This window comes from Taudactylus pleione, unplaced genomic scaffold (genome assembly GCF_031769625.1).
Source record: "Taudactylus pleione unplaced genomic scaffold, aTauple2 ptg000154l, whole genome shotgun sequence".
Lineage (NCBI taxonomy): Eukaryota > Metazoa > Chordata > Amphibia > Anura > Myobatrachidae > Taudactylus > Taudactylus pleione.
The window spans coordinates 33,325,238-33,348,460 of NW_028284556.1; the positions used below are offsets into that span (position 1 = coordinate 33,325,238).

At 43.6% G+C, this 23,223-nt stretch overlaps 1 protein-coding gene across 11 annotated transcripts in view; it reads left to right on the forward strand.

The window, feature by feature from the left end:
• BIRC6 (baculoviral IAP repeat containing 6) overlaps positions 1–23,223 on the forward strand; it is a 403,615-nt gene that overhangs the window by 302,426 nt on the left and 77,966 nt on the right. For 9 of the 11 annotated variants that reach the window (XM_088474414.1, XM_088474420.1, XM_088474423.1 and 6 more), the window contains 5 exons: positions 5,328–5,524; positions 9,164–9,464; positions 11,213–11,430; positions 13,944–14,108; positions 16,306–16,471. In XM_088474414.1, the coding sequence (XP_088330540.1) occupies positions 5,328–5,524; positions 9,164–9,464; positions 11,213–11,430; positions 13,944–14,108; positions 16,306–16,471 (1,047 nt within the window). The remainder of the gene's footprint in view (positions 1–5,327; positions 5,525–9,163; positions 9,465–11,212; positions 11,431–13,943; positions 14,109–16,305; positions 16,472–23,223) is intronic. The other 2 variants (XM_088474413.1, XM_088474417.1) reach the window with 1 other exon arrangement.

A 23,223-nucleotide genomic window follows, 5' to 3' on the forward strand; every position in this document is an offset into this window, starting at 1 on the left:
ACAGCTCTCCAAGACAGTCAGTAGCCAGGAAATCTGCTCAGCCATAAGAACAGGCTTGGAGTACAAGACGTCCTACTCCCAAGTTGGACTATAAGCCTTCAGCCTCACGGGACGGGCCTTCTCTCGGGGGACCCCAGAGTTGGAGGCCGGCTTTCCCAGTTCACCCAGTGCTGGTGTCTGACCACCACGGACACTGGGGTAAGAGAAGTATTTTCTTGAAGGTATGTCCTCTCCTCCCGGAAAACGCCTCCCAGCCGGTTTTTCGTTACAGGTCTTCTGTCAATTCAAGACAAGGCCCTGTAATTTTTGAGGGTGTTACACTCTATGCTCCAGGCAGGAGTGATAGTACCTATTCCGTTGCCCCAAAGGGGAACGAGGTATTACTCCATCGTCTTTCTGGTACAGAAACCCAGTGGGTCTTACCAGGACATCCTCAACCTCGAATCCTTCAACAAATTCTTAAGGGTTCCTCGGTTCAGGAGGGGGACCCTGCATTCCATCATTCAATGGAGTCTGGGAATTTTGTGGTGTCATTTGATATATTCAGGGTGACTACCTGAATATTCCTATTTTCTTAGCATACCAGTGTTTTCCTCAGGTTTGCAGTGGTCGATAAGCATTTCCAGTTTCTGGCATTGCCCCTTGGTGTGGTCTGCGCGCCTCACGGTTTACCAGGGTCATGGCAGTTATGGCAGCCCACCTGCGGATGCAGGGGGTCCGCTTGTTACTCTATCCGGGTGAAAACCTGTTGTTACCAGGGTCTCCAGAGATACTTCAGTGCCATCTGCAACAGACAATATCTGTGTTGCTGCGTTATGGCTGACTAATAAACTGGAAATGGTCCTCTCTGATTCCTCACAGAGGATGCTCCATATCCCAACATCTGAGGATCTTTGTCATTGAGGAAAAGATCTCTGCATTACAGGCAAAGGTACGCAGTTGCCTGCAGAGTCGCCGAGTGTCTATTCACTCGGCAATGTGGTTCCTGGGTTCCAGGGTGTCACTGTGCGGATGGGATGGGTTGCTCCATAGGATAAAGTCAATAGTGCTTTCCCCGGAGGTTTGTCTCTCTCTGGCCTGGTGGCTGCGGAAAGCTCACCTAAACAAGGGGCACCCCCTTTGGGATTGCGGACAGGGTCCTTCTGACGACGGACGCCAGTATCCATGGCTGGGAAGCAGTGACGGGTCCACACTTGTTCCAGGGCAGGTGGACACCAGCTGATTATGCGCTTCCCATAAACATCTGAGAACTCTGAGCAGTATTCTCCAGCATGCAGGACAGGTCCTCCACGGAAATACCGTGCAGGTACAGTCTGACAACGCCATCATGATGCCTTATGTAAACCACCTAGGAGGTTCCCGAAGTCAGGCGACACTAACAGTGGTGTCCCGAATTCTGGCTTGGGTGGAAGGCTATATCCCTGCCATCATCGGCAGTGTTCATTCAGCACTCCTCACATGGAAAGCAGGCTTTCTTAGCCGTCAAGACGTGCATTCAGGGAAATGTCCGCTTCATCCGGAGGTGTTCAATCTTCTGGTGAACAAGTGGAGCCTTTCAGAGATGAGACTCTTCTGGTAGACGTATGTAGGTCCAGTGGACCTTCCAAGTTGTGTACCTCGTCCCTCCATTATCCCTTCTTCCTCCAGTAATAGCAAGAAGAAGGCACGCTCCTGCTGATAGCTCCAGCGTGGGCCAAACGGCACTATTACTCAGATCTTCGGAGCCTCTCAGTTAACACTCCGAAGCTATTGCCTCTACGCCCGGACCTGTTGTCTCAGGATCCTGGCTGATACCCAGACCTGGGTTGTCTGTCCTTGACGGTGTGGCGGTGGAGACTGCCCTCTTAAGGTCTAGGGGTTTTACAGCTCTATAGTTAACAGGGGCTCTGTCCATGCTAAGAGCTCAGAAGCTTTTATCTGCAAGAATTTACCATCAGGTATGGCATACTTTCTTTCAGTTGTGTCGCCCTAGAGGCTATGCTCCTCGGGTATTCCGGATATCCAGAGTATTGGCTTTCCTACCGGTGGGCTTAGATAACGGTCTTCGCCTTGCTTACCTGAGGGTGCAGGTTTCTGCCCTGTTAGTATGGTTTCATCGTAGGATTGCTACTCTTCCTGAGGTCCGCACCTTTGTGCAAGGTGTACGTTATATTCAGCATCCCTTTGTTCCACAGGTGGCTCCTTGGGATTTGGCTGTGGTCCTTAGGGCTCTCCGAGGACCGCCATTTGATCCACTGTGCTCAGTGGATTTCAAATGACTTACGGCTAGGACTGTATTCCTTCTGGCCATTGATTTGGCCAGTAGGATCACAGAATGGGGGGCTGTGTCATGTAGACCTCCCTTTTTCTCATCTTTCCTAGGAACAGGGCAGTGCTTCGCACTTGCCCTGGTTTTTTACCTACAGTGGTGTCTAGTTTCCTCATCAATGAGGAAATTATAGTACCGGCCTTTACTTCCCCAGTCCCAGTCCTGGTGTGGCCTCCTTGGATGTGGTACGGGCTCTACGAATTTAAGTTGACCGTACCAGTCCATTTAGGAAATCAGACTCTCGGTTTTGTCCTTTCTGGTTTCCATAAAAAGGATTGGTCTGCCACTACGCTAACTTTGGCAGGATGGTTTCACAGGTCTTCCTGTTCCATCCTCTATTAAAGCTCTTCCACTAGGTCTGTGGGTCCTTCGTGGGCAACTCGACGTGGCGCCTCAGCGGTGATTGGCAGCCACGTGGTCATCTGTCCATATTTTTGTAAGGCATTATGCTTTTGATACCTTCGCCTCTCAGGATGCTTCCTTCAGGTGGCGGATTCTCCTTACAGGACAGGAGCGTCCCCACCTTTAAAGGATACTGCTTTGGGACATCCCCAAGGTATCCTGTAGATACCCTATGGACCCTGAAGTAGAAAATATGAGATATGGTAAGAACCCTTGTTATCTCTCTTTCTACGAAGTCCATAGGGATCCACAGGGCTCCCGCCCTTTCGCACCTGTACTGTAGATGGGCTTTGATCTGGTCACGGGTTTCTCCGTCTCCTTCTGGTGAGAATGTGATTCTTGTGTGTTCCAGACTTTCTTCTCTCTTTGTTCTCCTCCTCCGGCCTATGGCTTGTTACGAAACTGAATTGCCTTGGCTTGGGGGTGGGGTATAGGAGAGGGACCCTGGTGCATCCTGGGAGGCTGAAAATTTAACCCTGTGTTGTCACCTGACGTCATCGCCTATACCCCAAGGTATCCTGTGGAACCCTATGGACTTCGTAGAAATAGAGATAACAAGGGTAAGTTCTTACCATATCTCATATTTTTACATCTTTTATAGCTGTTAAAATGTGGCATATGAGAGCCGCAAATATCTTGCTGAATCATAGCCAGGGAGTTGGGGCCAATTTTGCAATAAGCCTAAGCAAAGTGTGAAACGTTATATAACATTCAGGGGACAATTCAGTTAACTTTGCACATTATTTTAACCCAGATAAAGCACAGTGAGCATAGGGCATAACGCTGTTCATATTTGTTCTGTCCTCTGGAGGTGCCTAATCACTCCCACAATACAGACTGCACCTGTAGTTCAATAAGCAACATCCAATCTTGGAGGAAAGTTGTTATACTGATGCCATTAGATATTTTATATCAGATGATCCTTTGCTTTCGCAGTAAATTTCAGTCCTAAGTTGTTAGAAGTTATACATATATTTACTAAGCAACTTGCTCTTTCTAACAATGCATTATATTTATCTTTTGTAGCCTAATTGGAACCAATGTTAGCTTGAATGTTTCTTTAGTTCAAGAGCATCATATTAAATACATTTGTTATAGTCATGGCACATTAATCTGAAATGCAATTGCATCCACTGGCTATTGTTTTAGTTTTTGTTTGTCCTTTATGCATGTCACATTTCCTGCAATTTAAAATTGGAAAGGATAAATATTTCTCTTAAGGCGCGTATCCACTAGATGAGATAAATTACAGATTACGACATTATCATTCAGTCGTGCAGTAAAATGCCGGCAACAGCCAGCGATGTGCGTTCCTGCTGGTCATTGTCGTGAATTTGTCATCGCCCTAACATGCAGGCCAACCCAATGAGGGAGGGTGCCTGCACTGACCGACATATCGTTAAGTGTGGGCACATTATCCACTGCACAGGATGGAGAACGATTACACGATTACAATGTTGTAATCGTACAGCTGTTCCACTCTTGTGTAGTGGATACGCACCTATAGACTAGTCTATCAGTTACTATACAGCTTCGTAAAGGAATTGTACCAGCTTACTATACAGTATTATGTTAGCCTAACATTTTAGTATAGTTCATCACGTTACAGAATTTGCTACTGTTTGTATACTGGCAAACAGTTTAGTATGGTAAACATTTACAAACATTCGATACTTGGTTGAGATTTATAAATCTAGAATCAGACACCCTGCTTGTGACTGATTAAAGCGAGTATTTGCTGTGGTATTTATTGGGTAAACACTGACATCACTTTCTTCTTTGGATCTGGGAAAAACTACAGATGTGTCCATATACATCTATCCTCCGTGCGCTACAGTACAAGTCGTCCTACACATAACGCTGAAGCTCCGTGTGACTCTGTAGCGCAGTGTCTTTACGTGCAAATTTTTACCTTGAAATGCGTCCTATTCACACAGCGATGTGAATATTTAGCACAATCAGCTTCCGCTGATTACAATTATATACAGCATGCCTATGTTCTGTGTACGACTGCAGGTGTATCTGCATACGAAACGCTACATTAGTGGTTCAGCTGCTGACCCTGTAATGTAGCATTTCACATGCAGATACACCCGCAGTCGCTCACAGAATATAGTCATGCTGTATATAATTTTAATCAGCAGAAGCTGACTGTGCTAACTATTCACATCACTGTGCGCATAAGACACATTTGAAGGTAAAAAGTTGGACAAAAAGACGATTGAGACTACAGAGCCACGGCATGGCGCGACTAGAAGGGCTGTTTAGCGTACAAGGAGGCTAGCTGTATTGATTGCTTTACTAGGACTTTTTAATAATGTAACCCTTTGCATTAAAGTTGCTCTTCAAATGTTATTTTATTTTAAGCAACATTGTTTGAGGTTTGAAACTATAGATCACTAAACCACGAGATTGTGATAATTTATTGGTATGTTACTACAACATGACCAGTAATTATTTTTGGAGTTTAGTTTATTTAGTTACACAACAGTAATTGGTCTCTTATGTATATGTAACTTGCCATGTGGCATTGCTATTCAGCAGGATGTCAAATTGTGTCTTATGTTTCAGCTGCTTGTATATATGTGCTAATTTTTTATTTTTTTTTCACCTAAAGAACATGGGGATATGCTGGGTTCCTGTCCTGAAGATGAAATGATAAGCCCTGGAGATGAATGCATGGATTCTGTTTTGGATGATTCTTTCCTGGAAACTTGTCCAATTCAGTCACCATTGCAGGTGTTTGCAGGAATGGGTGGACTGGCACTCATTGCTGAGCGGCTTCCTATGCTTTACCCAGATGTCATTCAGCAAGTAAGACTTATCTCTGCATTACTACAAATGTATGTCAAGTTGCTAATGATTGTTGGACTTTTTTGCCCATTGTAGAAACTGATTTGTCATACAGTGGGGTAAAAAAGTATTTGGACAGCCACCGATTGTGCAATTTGTTGCACTTTAAAAGATGAGAGAGGTCTGTAATTTCCAACATAGGTACACTTCAACTGTGAGAGACAGAATCAGAACACAAAATTCCGGAAATCACATTGTATGATTTTTAAACAATTTATTTGTATATTCTTGTGGATAAAAAATATTTGGACAATCAAAATGTTTAACTCAATACTTTGTAATTGCCAACCGAGGTTACTTTACAGAGGTCAAAGGTTTCCTGTAGTTCTTGACCAGGTTTGCACACACTGCAGCAGGTATTTTGGCCCACTCTTCAATGCAGATCTTCTCTAGATGTCATGTTTTGAGACTGTCGCCGGGCAACACAGACTTTCAACTCACAGATTTTCTATTGGGTTGAGGTCTGGAGACTGGCTAGGCCAATCCAGGACCTTGAATTTCATCTTACGGAGCCACTCCTTAGTTACCCGGGCGGTGTGTTTGTGGTCATTGTCATACTGGAAGACCCAGCCACATTGCATCTTCAATGCTCTTACTGAGGGAAGGAGGTTTTTCCCCAAAATGTCACGATACATGGCCCCATTCATCCTCTCCATAATACGCATCAGTCACCCTGTCCCCTTTGCTGAAAAGCATGCCCAAAGCATGATGTTTCCACCCCCATGCTTCACAGTGGGTATGGTGTTTTTGGGATGCCGCTCATCATTCTCCTCCCTCAAAACACTGCGTGTGGAGTTTAAACCAAAATTCTATTTTGGTCTCATCTGACCACATGACATTCTCCCAATCCTCCTCTGGTTCATCCAGATGGTCACGGGCAAACTTTAGACGGGCCTGGACATGTGCTGGCTTAAGCAGGTGGACCTTTCGGGCGCTGCAGGATTTGAATCCATGACGACGTAGTGTGTTACTAATGGTAGCCTTTGTGACTGTTGTCCCAGCTCTCTTGAGGTCATTGACGAGGTCCCCCCGTGTAGTTCTGGGCTGATCCCTCACCGTTCTCAAGATCATTGATACCCCACAAGGTGAGATCTTGCATGGAGTCCGTGGTCGAGGGAGATTGTCAGTGATCTTGTATTTCTTCCATTTTTTAATAATTGCGCCAACAGTTGATCTCTTCTCATCAAGCTGCTTGCCTATTATCGAGTAGCTCATCCCAGCCTTGTGCAGGTCTACAATTTTGTCCCTTGTGTCCTTAGACAGCTCTCTGGTCTTGGCCATGGTGGAGAGGTTTCAGTCTGACTGTTTGAGGGTGTGGACAGGTGCCTTTTATACAGTTAACCAGTTCAAACAGGTGCCATTAATACAGGTAACGAGTGGAGGATAGATGAGCTTCCTAAAGAAGAAGTAACAGATCTGTGAAAGCCAGATTTCTTGCTGGTTGGTAGGTGTCCAAATATTTATTTTCCGCAAGAATATATAAATAAATTGTTTAAAAATCATACAATGTGATTTCCGGAATTTTTTGTTCTGATTCTGTCTCTCACAGTTGAAGTGTACGTATGATGGAAAGTACAGACCTCTCTCATCTTTTAAAGTGCAACAACTTGCACAATCGGTGGCTGTCCAAATACTTTTTTGCCCCACTGTATATATGTAAGTAAATGGCACTGCTGGTTGGCTGAAAGTGTGCATGGAGGCAGAATTGCTGCTTTGTGGGTCTGTGTCTGGAGACACCATTTGATGACTGGATCAATACAGGAACTTCACAATCAGCCTAATGTGCAAAACTGCAAATTAAATGCATTTGTGACCTGTATGTATATTTCTGCGACCGCACCTGGCATGACGGGGAAGTGAAAGACATGTGGGGTGATTTTTTGGGGAATTTCTATTGGCTCATTGCAGTTGTTGGGATGATCAAGGGCATTCCTTTAAGTATGACTTAAACACAAACACCTATTTTTGAATGGTTCAAATGAGGTTTTGTGATAATTTTACTGCTTCCTCCTGGCTAATACCATCTGCCATGAACAACACAAAAATATACACCAAGCGCAAATTCCAAAGGGTATTTCAAAAAAATCTGTGGTCTTCGTGAATATGTGCAGTAATACGGTAGCAAGTCCAACACAAATAAGATCCTTCTTATAATGTTGTTTTTTCTTTAACGAAATCCTCAAAAAAGAACAGAGAACAAAAAGTCCGTGAGATAGGTGTAAGTCGGTGAGGCAATAATATAATATCTCCACTTACATCTAGGCTTCCGTAGTCCGTCCCCTCTGTACCAAAACATGGAATAATACTCCAACTTAGATTTTTCCAATGAGCCGCAATACCTCATAGATATCAAAAGAAACAATCCATAGTGTAATACTGAAAAAATTTATTTATACACATAAACAGACAAATGGCCACGTACCAAATGGGGCCTTCAGACCAAGGCAGGGGAAATAAACCATGCAATCAGTATCCCTCTAATCCGGATAAGGGATACTCTAGAATAATCTCTCACCCTCTCCTTCTGGGCTCCCAGGTCAGCCACGATGTTTCACCAGTCACACTAACGCGTTTCGGCTCTCAGCCTTCCTCAAAGTGTGACTAGTGACTAATGATCATACCTTTAAATAGCCCATACAATAACCACACCAACATGACAGATTATTCTAGAGTATCCCTTATCCGGATTAGAGGGATACTGATTGCATGGTTTATTTCCCCTGCCTTGGTCTGAAGGCCCCATTTGGTACGTGGCCATTTGTCTGTTAATGTGTATAAATAATTTTTTTCAGTATTACACTATGGATTGTTTCTTTTGATATCTATGAGGTATTGCGGCTCATTGGAAAAATCTAAGTTGGAGTATTATTCCATGTTTTGGATACAGAGGGGACGGACTACGGAAGCCTAGATGTAAGTGGAGATATTATATTATTGCCTCACCGACTTACACCTATCTCACGGACTTTTTGTTCTCTGTTCTTTTTTGAGGATTTCGTTAAAGAAAAAACAACATTATAAGAAGGATCTTATTTGTGTTGGACTTGCTACCGTATTACTGCACATATTCACGAAGACCACAGATTTTTTTGAAGTACCCTTTATAATTTGCGCTTGATGTATATTTTTGTGTTGTTCATTGTAGAAGTGTGGTGGGGACCACACTTATACCGAGTGGCATTTCGCTAGTGTGTGCGCAGAATTTATAATCTTTTTCACTGTTGATTAATACCATCTGCCGACCTGCAGCATTAGGCACAGTTTGATTTTGGGGTGGGAGCGTGTAAACTGAAGTGGACAGATAAGTAGGGGCAAAGAAACATGTATGCAAATCTGTATGCAGATTTTATGATAAATGCTCCTTAATATTTGTACATTAAAGTCCTTTTACTTACTGGTTAGGATGCAGATGAAAGCGCCATTACTGATTGATGTATTGTTGTGCATGTAGTCCCAGTTAATTATCGAGGGAACATGGAGCATTACTGTGTACATGGCGATTCATAATACTACAATTATTATTGCTGCTTATGGAAGAAGAATATAAGACTACTTATAGATTATTTTTTTTTATCATCAATTCTAATTTTTGCCTTGAAGGTCAGTGCTCCTGTTGTTGCCTCCACAACTCAAGAAAAGCCAAAGGACAGCGATCAATTTGAATGGGTTACTATTGAACAATCTGGGGAGCTTGTTTATGAAGCCCCAGAAACTATTGCTGCAGAGCCTCCCCCCATCAAGTCTGCTGTGCAGACTATGTCCCCCATTCCTGCTCACTCCCTCGCTGCATTTGGACTTTTCCTCCGTCTCCCAGGATATGCAGAGGTTCTACTGAAAGAGAGAAAGCACGCACAGTGCCTTCTCCGTCTGGTACTTGGAGTTACAGATGATGGGGAAGGAAGTAAGTATCTTTGCCTTGATCACTGCACCGTAATGCAGACCGTTAATGAGTTTAGATGCAAAAGTTAATACAGTCATGATTTAATAACTGCACAATTTTGTATGCTAATCCATGCACTCTGGGTTCCGATGGTTTTAAAATTACAGATTGCTATCCAGTGACCTGCTTCAGTTTGAGGTTATTAAACCCAGAGGCAAAATCTATTTAAAATAGTTCTATTTCATTATTCCTTTAATGTGCGATATAGCACTGCTTTATGAACCGTTGTAGATGGTGCATTTTACAGTATTTACATTGAATGACCTGTGTCTGATTATATGATCCCAGTTGACAATAAACACAGAATATGTATGCTGTATGTAGCATTATTCACTCGGATATTTAAAAAAAAAAAAATTTCACGTCATGTTTATATCTTTTTCCATACACTAATTTGCTATCACTTAGACTGCTGTGTTTGGGATACACTGCAAAATTACCCTAATGTCAAATTGAAGTTCAGACTATACAGTTGATAAACGTTGGATCCCATATTTTCCATACATACTAGGTTAATGGGCAGCTAAATCTAAATTCAAGTTGCTATTTATAAAAGGTCTGTTAAATCGTTCACAAATGCATACACTATTTGAGTCAAAATGAAAAGAAAGCTGCAGTGAGTATTATATATTTTTTTTTACTTATTATTGGGTTATATAGACAATTTACACTTCCATTCATACCCTAGGAGCTGCCACCCTGCAGACCTCTTAACTATTCATCACACAAAAGGAGGATGGACAGTAGGGCATTTCTCAGAATGCCCATTCTGTATGATGAATATGTCAATTGAGTGAGGGGACTTTGATGCACATTATTTTTGCCTTTTGAAAAAGCCTATTCAAATACATTGCAACCTAAAATCTCTGGTCACATAAGATAATTTAGAAGTTCTCCTATGGATTAATATGTGAAGCACAGGTGTGTTAGTATATTAGACATTGCCATCTTTTCTGATGTGCCTGACCTGCTCAGGGCTTTACCAGTTCATTACTAAACTGCAAAGAGCCAGTGGCCTGCAAAGTATTTGTTTTTACCTATTTGGTTTCAGCTTGTTAGTAATTCATAAAAAAAAATACAATTCAAATTGATCAAGTGCAATAAGGCAACTTTTACGCTTCAGACCTCAGAGTAAGAATGTTCTGACCATGAGTATTGTAACGGTTTGACATTGTGTGTAACTTTTATTACAATTTTGCTGGGAACTATTATTCCACGATAACTCAATTTTAGACTTCATAGGATAGAGATGGTAACACATGATTCCCTATCAACAGTGATGACTGATGGCTGTGTTGATTTCACAGCGCATGGTCCTGAATTAAGTTCAGCCTAATGTGGCCAGAGTGTGGCTATTTTCCAAACACACTAACATGCTCTGAGAAACCTGTATAGATCTGGCCACTCAATGTGTATGCGCCAAAGTTGTTTTATTACTTCAACGGTTTAATTGCCCAATTTGGATATGTTGCCCTAGAGCAGGGGTGGACAATAAACTGCCCTCCAGCTGTTTTTGAACTACAAATCCCAGCATGCATTGCAACATTTTTAGCATGGACATTTAGCAAAACTGTGGCATGGCATGCTGGGATATGTAGGTTCACAACATCTGGGGGGCTGCTTATTGCCCACCCCTACTCTTGAGGCAGAATTAGCTCACAGCATTCATGTAAATATTAATGTGTTATTATTTTGTTATTTTTCTCCAGGTCACATCTTACAGTCCCCATCTGCAAATGTCCTACCAACACTTCCATTTCATGTACTCCGCTCCTTATTCAGCACTATGCCACTCACAACAGACGATGGTGTGCTCTTGAGACGCATGGCACTTGAAATAGGAGCGATACATCTCATTCTGGCCTGCTTATCTGCATTGAGCCATCACGCACCCAGGATACCCAGTTCCAGCTCTAATCAGACAGAGGTATGAAAAAGAATAAGAATGAAGTCATGGAAGGGATACTAATCTGTGCGACTTGTATAAATTTTGTACTTGCGTGTTTGTATGTTTCTATAAAAGCAGAAGAGCTACAGGTACCCACCTAAGCTACTGAAGGTTCTGGGATGAACTAGTCTGGTGATAAAAGTTCCATGAAGGTGTGTTAAAATATACTAGGAATGACAGAAGAAGAACTTGTTCCCAAAGAAGATCTCTAGTACCCTCTTAACTCAATGAGCCAGCTGCAGGCATCTAAAGACAAAGGACCATGAAGCCTACAATTCAGGGTGCTTTCTATAAAGAGCTACCCTTCAATAGCTTTTTGCAGTAGAAGATATTTGCACCACCACTTACTGATTAACTTACCTGATGCCACTGGCTTTCAAACTTGTTAACATTCCGGTGGTTGTGTTTAGTTTGAAACGTGGTCCCTTTGCACCAGCTTTAGCCGATAAGTCTTAAGTAGTTAAGGGTTCTAAGCGTTTTAGATATGTAAAGTTAATAAAGAACATAATATTAATAAGTTATGGCTCCAACTGCCTGAAGTTGCTGAATTCAGGAAAGGAATTTGCAAAAAGTACATTTTGTCTTAATGTCTTTACTATGCTGTCTGCCTTTGCTCATTGTATTGTGGTTGAAGAGTTTGAAGTTTTATTTAAAGATTTTGACCCCGTTGACGCTATGTTGGATTGAGGTTTGTATAGGATACCTCGGATATACAGTATGTGGCCCTCCAGCTGCTGTGAAACTACACATCCGAGCATGCACTAATAGCAAAACATTGGCAGGGCATGCTGGAATGTGTAGTTCCACAGCAGCTGGAGGGCAGCATGTTTTAGTCCCCTGTGATACATAATACCGCAGAAGGGCAGTTGATATGATAGTTAACATAGTTGACACGTGTATTGGTAAAGCTATATAAAATTGTTTTCATTTTGTGTAAATTTCAAATTTTTGATCTTTCCAATTAAGCTAGGGGTGGGCAATAAGCAGCCCCCCCCCCCCCAGATGTTGTAAAACTACACAACCCAGCATGCCCTGCCACAGTTTTGCTATATGGCTATGCTAAAAATGTTGCAAAGCATGCTGGGATTTGTAGTTCCCCCAACAGCTGGAGGGCCGCTTATTGCCCACCCCTGAATTAAGTGGTTTAGTTGATTAAATATAGTGCTTTTGTTGTAATGCAACGTCTGTTGTTATCACAGCATTGCCACCACAGTATAACTGTTATGCTTTATTAAACATGTATAAGAACGCTGAAACGTAAAGCGCATTTATAAATGGGGTTATTACCTTTTAACACTCCTGTAATGTACTACTTTAAGAAGAGTCAAATTGACCGTGTCCTGCACAGAACATTTTGTTTTGAACCGAAATGCCTTCACTATTTCAAGGTGCTTTATTTTCTGAAGCATAACAGGTTGTACACAGTTTACTCAAACTTGGCTCATACACTCCTTCCTTGGCAGCCATTTACAATTTGATGAAGTTGGCTTAAGCTCCTGGTTTTATGAAGCGGGAAAAAAAAAAAAGGAACAATCAGCATTGGCAGCATCCATGTTTCAGGATGTGTGCTCTGTAAATGTATAGAGTCCTTCGCCGATTATCTTTCTATAATCTCATTAATGTTTGTAAATAAAATATTATGAACCCCCGCAGACCCGCATTGATGGAAAACGTAATGTAAAATAAAACGGTAGGACATAAACTCTCTTAAATGTCAAACATACAGATGTGTCATTACTCATCTTTGCAGTCGCGCCGAAAAGTTCCTCTCGACGTGACATGCATGTGAGTAAAATGCAAGTGTCAAATTATATTAGCACAGTCTGCTGGTGCACCCTAGTCGCATCGCATTGCTACTTAGACACATTTTCGGCAAAAAAAGACGCCCAATTTATTTTCATTTATTTATATGGTGCCACAAGTGTTCCGCAGCGCCTTACAAAGTACATAAAGAAATTGTTGACAAGCGACTTACAGAACAATACAATACAGGACCAGGACATGGATAATATATATTGCTACATTAGCGACCATAACACCCAGATAAGCAACAGAGCATAAGCAGCCAAGTGTTAGGTGCCCTAGTGGTGAGTAAGAAGTAAATGAAACTAAAGTAGGGAGAAGCACAAGAGGGTAGAGAGTTGAACGGGACCTGGCAGCTCACTCACACCAGGCAAAACACACTGCGTGGCGAATTGCTGCCACATCTGTAGATGAACAACTCCCACAAAGTAAAAAAAAAAAGTTCTTGAAGAGTTTTTTTTTTTTCAACTTTTACAAAATAGCCTGAGTATTCCAGCCCAAATGGGTTTTATTCCAGTCATAAAAACAGCTACAAGGGTCATCTCACATAAACTACTTACGTTTAGCATTGGGCAGGTTGTGATATGCTGTTTATCAGCTGATTTCAGCAAACACTTTCTATAATGCAAATGCGTGACCTGTAATTTTGCACCAAGATTTGTTTGCATGATCTCAAATTTTTGTCTAAGCAACAGGTTTCTAGCACTCACAGTAGTGGCACTTGTGAAGAACAGCAGCTTTATTGGGCCAAAGGCACTGGGTTTGGAACCGGATCTACTGCTTCAGGCTGGGACGTTGAGCAGGCCCTTACAAAGCAGAGACTGGAGGAGGAGCATGTAACCTGTTTGTTACTGGTAAATATCGCCATTTATGTAGTAAAGTATATTTGTGTTCAGTTTGGTCTGAATTTAGAGTTGATTTCTATGTAACACCTTTAACTGTATATCCGACCCTCTGTATGTTAGATTTATATGCTTATCCTAGTGGACAAAAACGTAATTTATGTAGTTCTTTGTGTTTTTCATGATGGGATCAGTAACAACTATTGAAGAATGGTCAAACTGCTTATGGATTAAATAGGTTTTAATCAAGGCAGAGTAGATACAGAAGTATGTGCTGGATTATATAATGTAACTACATAAAATACATGGGCAGTGTTTGTATTTTTTTGTACCTTGTAATCTTTTTCAACAAGTTTTTACATTCTAGGCCTTGTTATTTAAAAGGATATAATTGCTTTTATTTTTTGTGTGCATCTAAACGGTCTTTTATAAAGCATGGACATATTACGCAGCCCTGTACGTTGAGATCATGATATAAAAAAAAAAAAAAGACCTTCATGCACCTATATCATGAAATAATGTAAAGTTGCTTTGTCCACATAAGCTTACAATCAAAAATGTTTGTCGGAGAACTTGCTGCATAAGGTAACAGAATAACGGTTCTAGATGTTGGTGGGGATACATAATCCAGGAAGTTTCTAAATTGCAGCAACAAGACAATCCCACACTGGTGATGTGCTGAGCCTAACAGTCCTGCACTTATGTTGGTTGTAGAAAGAAATGCTGTGTTGCTTTAGCGCACGTATTTCTCAGCCAGAACGGTGCCCAAATCCTGATGGTCATTTTTCTAGATAGATGTGGTGTTGGATAACTAATTATTGTAACTTGGATGGGAGGGGAGTACAGGAGAGAGAAATCTGCTTTAAAATTTCCATTTTGTTTAATTAAAATTAAGTTTTAGTTCTATTTGGAACCTCCTTGTTCTATAGCATCTGTGATTCCTGAATTTGAATTTAACCAAGTAAAATACTGGTTTGAGGACAAGCAGATTCAATAAACTGCACGCTTGAGACATTCTTCTAATCTTTTTAAAATACTGTATGAGGGATTTAGAAAAGGATTGCAAGATTGCTTTGTGTTCTCACAGATCCATATAATTGACTTAAAGAGATGAATCTCTTGCAACAGCCATTTCTCTGGCCTTTAAATGTGCTGCTTAAGCTTTCAGGCACACGTTGCAGTACACCCAAATTTGTTTTATTGTGTAACAAATGTTTCATTTCTTATTCATGCCTAATTATAAGCCTAATCCTGAGACATTGAATTGAGTGTATGTAATGCCGGCAGTCAATGTCGACAGCGGCATCCCGATGGCTGGTATCCTGACGGGTCGGGTAATTATACTTACCCCCCAACCATCCCTTCTTGAAGCCTAACCCTCCCAGTTAGTGCCTAAACCTAACCCTCCCCCCTTTGTGCCTATCCTAAGGGTGCCTAACCCCCCCCTCCCAAAACTTAACCCTAACCCTGCTATGCTCCCTAAACCTAACAGTCAGTATTTCGACGCATATCTTAAGTCCCTTGTCAAGATTTCAGGGTAAGTATTGAGACCACCGGTCTCATAACTACATTCCGAATTGAGATTGCGTTTATGCATACCAGCTTTAACGAAGACTGAAGCTTTCCTTAGTACCTGTCATGCGTTATGTTGATAATCAGAAATATGTATGTCCTATTTTCCAGACTTTACTAAGAAAGTTCCAACAATAAACTTGATGACCGATTAAATAAAATATATAAGATTTGGGTTTTATTTTAAGTAACAATGGATTGGCAACATGCAGTTCTACAGCTTTTGATGGACTTCAAGTACAGCATGGTCTAACCCTGCTGCTTACTTTTTCTCATGGAGATGGGTTCATCGAACACCGCCTACACACCAATCTAATAAAGTTTGGTAAATAAGGAGTTCCTATGCAAAGGGGCTCTGGGAGGTACTAGATGGTGTTGGTTCATAATGTTTCTATTCCTTTTAAAACAATTTGCTGAAATTAATTTTTTCCTTTCTGTTGTACTTTGAAAATGGACTATAAAGAAACAGTCCATTTTATGCCAGAATGCCTTGTTTGCTGCTCTTTAAAGTGAATCAAGTTTCAATTTAATGTTTTTATTATTTAAAGGATTCAAATAAGATTATTGTACACTGAATGCTGATATCCCAGAACATACTGTACGTACTAGAAATCACAGTAGTGTTTTCTCTTTACAGGTTCTTGCTAGCTACATCAATCCATCTGGATGTGTAGTTAATGGTGAACCACCGGCCAATGAGAGTAGAGGGCAGAACAGTAATGCACTCCCATCTGTCTTGCAAGAGCTGCTAAGTCAGTCCTGTCTTATCCCAGCCATGTCATCATACCTGCGTAACGACTCAGGTACTGTTCCTCCTTTTCTTAAAAAACACCATTGAAGTTTATAAAGTACCAGTTGTCAAGTTAATACACCATACACAGATTACACAGTGTTATTTTGTGTACTTATTTTAATTCTATGTTCAGGTTAATTAGTCACACTGATAACTTTATTCTAATTCTGGTTTCATAACTGAAATTTAAGTTTTTGGTTATTTTCTGCAAGTTCGTATGAATTTTTCTATGTAAAAAAAGGGTCTCTTGATGCATCTAGATCAGTGTTGGCTAACCTTGACACTCCAGCTGTTGTGGAACTATATATCCCAGCATGCCCTGCCACAGTTTTAGCATGCCCTAATAGCAAAACTGTAGCAGTGCATGCTGGGTTATGTAGTTCCATAACCGCTGGAGTGTCAAGGTTAGCCAACACTGATCTAGATGCTAGAAGAAACTCAAGTTTGTTGTTCTGACAGTAGCTGGCTCATAATATAAAGAGCTTAATTTATTAGTGGTAAATTGTATTCTATTGGTCTGAGAATGGTCTAGAACTTTTGTATACATTTTATAGTTCATCCGCTGCTCCAGCACCAAATAGGATGGTAGTTCTTTTGCCATCCTGCTTTATATGTTCAAACAGATGTTTTACTGGTATCTGGCACATAGCTTTCAAAGTTAAAGAATATGGTTATGTGTCTATTTCTTGTTTAGACTTGTATTTTATTTCTTGATAATAAAAACAAGCAACAATGATTTTTCTACTTCAGGGTCTATAGGGTATCCACAGGATACCTTGGGGTATAGGTGATGACGTCAGACACGGACACCACAGAGTTAAATTTTCAGCCTCCCAGGATGCACCAGGGTCCCTCTCCTATACCCCACCCCCAAGCCAAGGCAATTCAGTTTTGTGGGTGTCCGGCCAGAGGTCGGATCACATTCACAGAGGGGGCTGTAATAGCCTTAGAAGATTTCTTCAGAGTGCAGCTGTGGCTGCACAAGATGAGCCTTACAGCATGGACAGTCAGTACTGACATCCATGCTGTCGCTCCTACACCCCGCCGGTACCGATCCGGGGATGCTGGTAGGTAGCTGGGGTCACAGCTAGCGGTGACCCCGGCTACCTGCACTGTGGCCGGATGTACGGGGGACAAGGTAAGCAGCGGGGTCCCGCGGTGGGCACCCGCCGGTAACAGTCCTTTTTGGTCCCCAGGCAGGGGGCTCCCTGGGGACCGGCTGCGTGTGGGGCCAGGTACTGGTCCTGCGCCTTCCACTAGACCACCAGGGACAGCGGACCGCAGCATTTGCAGTACAGCGCGGCGTCCCAGGGGTTAATAGCAGGCCAGGGGAGAACGCCTTCCCTGTCTCACAGCCGGCGTCTCCCCCGCTGCACAGTGCCATTCCACAGCGGTCTGAGCGGGCTCTGTCAGCGCCCCTCCCCCCGGGGCCCGCTTCCTCTCTGCTCCTCGGTGGCCATTTTCTCTCTGCATGTGCTGGGGATGGCAAACGCTGCTGGAAGCTGATACAGGTGCCATTGCGGTCCGGGTCCCCTGCATACCTCTCCTTCAATTAAGGTGAACAGTGCTGCAGAGTATGCACACTGTTTCCTACCAGGCTCTGGTCTGTGTAGTTGATCGCAATGCTTGTAATGCAGGATGTTATCTTTGCATTGTATGTGACTTAAATGCTAGCGCTGTTTGCCTGTACTTTCATTTGACTGTCAGCCTTATTCCTATCCCTGTTCTTCTTCTGCTACAGCCCTTGCGGTGCGGTGTTGCAGGGTGTTTATTACCTCACAGTAAACGTGGTTTTTCTGTGTGGGAAGTCACAATAGCTCCGTTCACACTCCTCATGTCGGAAAGTGAACGAGGATATCCTCTTCCAGCTATAATGTACTGATATAATGTGCAGTTAGACGAGGAATATGTAGACGCTGAGGGTTTATGGAGGGCATGTTGTATTATATATCACACCCCATTTCTGTCACTGTGCCTGCACAAAAAGGGACCACCCTCGGCTGGCTAAAATGCTTACAGCCCTTGTGGGCAACGCTCCCTGTGTTTCCCCATAGGGGTTATCGCAGCGAGTGGTGGTCTCATCACATGCAGGGGTCCCTGGGCAGTTGATGGTACCCCAGTGTATCCTGCTTTTGGCCCCTCCAGGTCCCGCAGCAGCCTGTGTGGGTGAATTTATTGTCCAAATGGTATAGCACCTGATGGACGTTTAACAGGGGGAGTCACCATTTCGGCCTTCTAAACGGCCTTTCGGGTCTCAGACGGCTAAGTATAATAAGGACATGACATCTGATGACGGTGACATTATTGACTTTTTCAGACACGAGCCCCTTAGTGCAGAGGAGGCGTAGTCTCGGTCTATATACCTGGCCTTATACGGGCAGTCCGTGCGGCTTTGGTTCTTACATATCCCCCGTGGCTAAATCCAAATATGCCTTCTTTAAGGATAATGGTGTTGCCACTGTAATTCCTCTATCTGGTCAGGTGGATCATTTAGAGGAGGCGTGGAAAATCCGGGTGAGCGGTTCCAGACTCAAAAACAGTTGACCTTTTGCATACCCCTTTGCGGATAATTACTTTTCCAAATGGGAGTTACCTTTTACGGGTTGATTCTCAAGTTACACGCCTAGTGAGGAGTGCTACGTTGCCCATGCCCTCCAGGTCCTCCTTGAAGGAGGTTACAGATTGCAAGGTGCAAATATATCTAAAATCCAATTATTCCCTTGCTGGAGGGGCGTCCAGGCCGGCTATGGCCGTGTGCTGGGGGGCCAGAGCCATGGAGCGCTGGGTAGGTAACTGGATCTCTGCACACTGAGGGGGTCATTCAGACCTGGTCATTAGAGCTCGGACCGGGTCGATGGCCCCCCACAGAGCATGCGCACTACAGCGCCGGCGCTGTCGTGCGCATGCGTGAGACCCGCTACGACCGATAGCGTCGGTCGTAGCGGGTCTCGATCCAAAGGGGGCGAGCTGTCGATGTTGATTGACAGCTCGCCCCGTTTGGAAGGCGGGCCGGGGGGGTGGCAGCCCAAACGGAGGCGTTCCCATGGGAACGCCTACCGTTTGGGGGCGGCCCCACTGACATCACTAGTGATGTCAGTGGAGAGCTTTCAGCTCTGACAGCTACGTCTGCGTGTCTGCCATCGGCTACAGTCCCAGGGTAAGTCTATAATACAGCTCTCCAAGACAGTCAGTAGCCAGGAAATCTGCTCAGCAATAAGAACAGGCTTGGAGTACAAGACGTCCTACTCCCAAGTTGGACTATAAGCCTTCAGCCTCACAGGACGGGCCTCCTCTCGGGGGACCCCAGAGTTGGAGGCCGGCTTCTCCAGTTCGCCCAGTGCTGGTGTCTGACCACCACGGACACTGGGGTAAGAGAAGTATTTTCTTGAAGGTATGCCCTCTCCTCCCGGTAAAGGCCTCCCAGCCGGTTTTTCGTTACAGGTCTTCTGTCAATTCAAGACAAGGCCCTGTAATTTTTGAGGGTGTTACACTCTATGCTCCAGGCAGGAGTGATAGTACCTATTCCGTTGCCCCAAAGGGGAACGGGGTATTACTCCATCGTCTTTCTGGTACAGAAACCCAATGGGTCTTACCAGGACATCCTCAACCTCGAATCCTTCAACAAATTCTTAAGGGTTCCTCAGTTTAGGAGGGGGACCCTGCATTCCATTATTCAATAGAGCCTGGGAATTTTGTGGTGTCGTTGGATATATTCAGGATGACTACCTGAATATCCCTATTTTCTTAGCACACCAGTGTTTTCCTCAGGTTTGCAGTGGTCGATAAGCATTTCCAGTTTCTGGCATTGTCCCTTGGTCTGGCCTCCGTGCCTCACGGTTTACCAGGGTCATGGCAGTTATGGCAGCCCACCTGCGGATGCAGGGGGTCCGCTTGTTACCCTATCCGGGTAACCTGTTGTTACCAGGGTCTCCTGAGATACTTCAGTGCCATCTGCAACGGACAATATCTGTGTTGCTACGTTATGGCTGACTAATAAACTGGAAAAGGTTCTCTCTGATTCCTCACAGAGGATGCTCCATATCCCAACATCTGAGGATCTTTGTGATTGAGGAAAAGATCTCTGCATTACAGGCAAAGGTACGCAGTTGCCTGCAGAGTCGCCGAGTGTCTATTTACTCGGCAATGTGGTTCCTGGGTTCCAGGGTGTCACTGTGCGACATGGTGGAGAGTACCCAGTTTCACTCTGAACCTCTAGAAAAAATTGATCCTCTCCGGATGGGATGGGTTGCCCCATAGGATAAAGTCAATAGTGCTTTCCCCGGAGGTTTGTCTCTCTCTGGCCTGGTGGCTGCGGAAAGCTCACCTAAACAAGGGGCACCCCCTTTGGGATTGCGGACAGGGTCCTTCTGACGACGGACGCCATTATCCGTGGCTGGGAAGCAGTGACGGGTCCACACTTGTTCCAGGGCAGGTGGACACCAGCTGATTATGCGCTTCCCATAAACATCTGAGAACTCTGAGCAGTATTCAAGGTTCTCCAGCATGCAGGATAGGTCCTCCACGGAAATACCGTGCAGGTACAGTCTGACAACGCCATCATGATGCCTTATGTAAACCACCTAGGAGGTTCCCGAAGTCAGGCGACACTAACAGTGGTGTCCCGCATTCTAGCTTGGGTGGAAGGCTATATCCCTGCCATCATCGGCAGTGTTCATTCAGGAATCCTCAGATGAAAGCAGGCTTTCTTAGTCATCAAGACGTGCATTCAGGGAAATGTCCGCTTCATCAGGAGGTGTTCAATCTTCTGGTGAACAAGTGGAGCCTTTCAGAGATGAGACTCTTCTGGTAGACGTATGTAGGTCCAGTGGTCCTTCCAAGTTGTGTACCTCGTCCCTCCATTATCCCTTCTTCCTCCAGTAATAGCAAGAAGAAGGCACGCTCCTGCTGATATCTCCAGCGTGGGCCTAACGGCACTATTACTCAGATCTTCGGAACCTTTCAGTTAACACTCCGAAGCTGTTGCCTCTACGCACGGACCTGTTGTCTCAGGATCCTGGCTGATACCCAGACCTGGGTTGTCTGTCCTTGACGGTGTGGCGGTGGAGACTGCCCTCTTAAGGTCTAGGGGTTTTCCAGCTCCCTCCCTTTTTCTCATCTTTACTAGGAACAGGGCAGTACTTCGCACTTGCCCTGGTTTTTTACCTACAGTGGTGTCTAGTTTCCACATAAATGAGGAAATTATAGTACCAGTCTTTACTTCCCCAGTCCTGTCTCCTGGTGAGGCCTCCTTGATGTGGTACGGGCTCTACGAATTTAAGTTGACCGTACCAGTCCATTTAGGAAATCAGACTCTCGGTTTTGTCCTTTCTGGTTTCCATAAAAAGGGTTGGCCTGCCACTACGCTAACTTTGGCAGGATGGATTCACAGGTCTTCCTGTTCCATCCTCTATTAAAGCTCTTCCACTAGGTCTGTGGGTCCTTCGTGGGCAGCTCGCCGTGGCGCCTCAGCGGTGATTGGCAGCCACGTGGTCATCTGTCCATATTTTTGTAAGGTATTATGCTTTTGATACCTTCGCCTCTCAGGATGCTTCCTTCGGGCGGTGGATTCTCCTTACAGCACAGGAGGGTCCCCACCCTTAAAGGATACTGCTTTGGGACATCCCCAAGGTAGCCTGTGGATACCATATCTCATATTTTCTACTTCAGGATCCATAGGGTAAGAACTTACCCTTGTTATCTCTCTTTCTACGAAGGCCATAGGGTTCCACAGGACTCCCGCCCTGTCACACCTGTACTGCAGATGGGCTTTGATCTGGTCACCTTTTTCTCCGTCTCCTTCTGGTGAGAATGTGATTCTTGTGTGTTCCAGACTTTCTTCTCTCTCTTTGTTCTCCTCCTTCGGCCTGTGGCTTGTTACCAAACTGAATTGCCTTGGCTTGGGGGTGGGGTATAGGAGAGGGACCCTGGTGCATCCTGGGAGGGCTGAAAATTTAACTCTGTGGTGTCCGTGCCTGACGTCATCACCTATACCCCAAGGTATTCTGTGGAACCCTATGGACTTCGTAGAAATAGAGATAACAAGGGTAAGTTCTTAACATATCTCATATTTTAATAATGTTTTTTTGTAAATTGTATGGAGTATATTGTATGCTGTTTGTAAGCTTAGTGAGCTCATTCAATTGTCATTCATTGTGTAATAAAAATTTCCCAAAACAACCCCCTTGTTATCTCAGATATATTTTGTACGAAGTAGATCAGGAAACGTTCCCACATACAATATTTGAGAGTGACATTAGCCAATCTTTTGTTTTTTTTCCGGAAAGTGATTTGCATTCTAGATTTAGTGGTGCTTTAGTATCTTATGGTGTTTTTCTCTTCAGGGTTGATTTTTATTTTTCCACAAGTCACTGCATCGGGAGTAACTTATTCCTAGGTGCGCTTATTTACAAAAAAATTTGGATTGTTTTTTTGGACATTAGTACTCAAAAATGCTGAAATCTGGTGTAAGTTGTGAAAACACAAAAATAGAGGTTATACATACTGTACAATTTTTCAAACTCTACAGGTTTTCCTTCAGTGGCAGCAGTATTAGATTCAGTATAGCCTAGTAGTTGATGATTTGCTGACCCTGGATTTCTTAGTGTATAAGAATATTGAAGACCAGAGAATTGAAAATAGCTTGAACACTGTGTGCAGTAATTGATTTTATCCCTATACATATTATTGGACCTCTGGGGGATCATTAACAGTTAAGTTATGATATCAGGAACAGTATTCCTCATCTAGGCATAGATTCTGTTG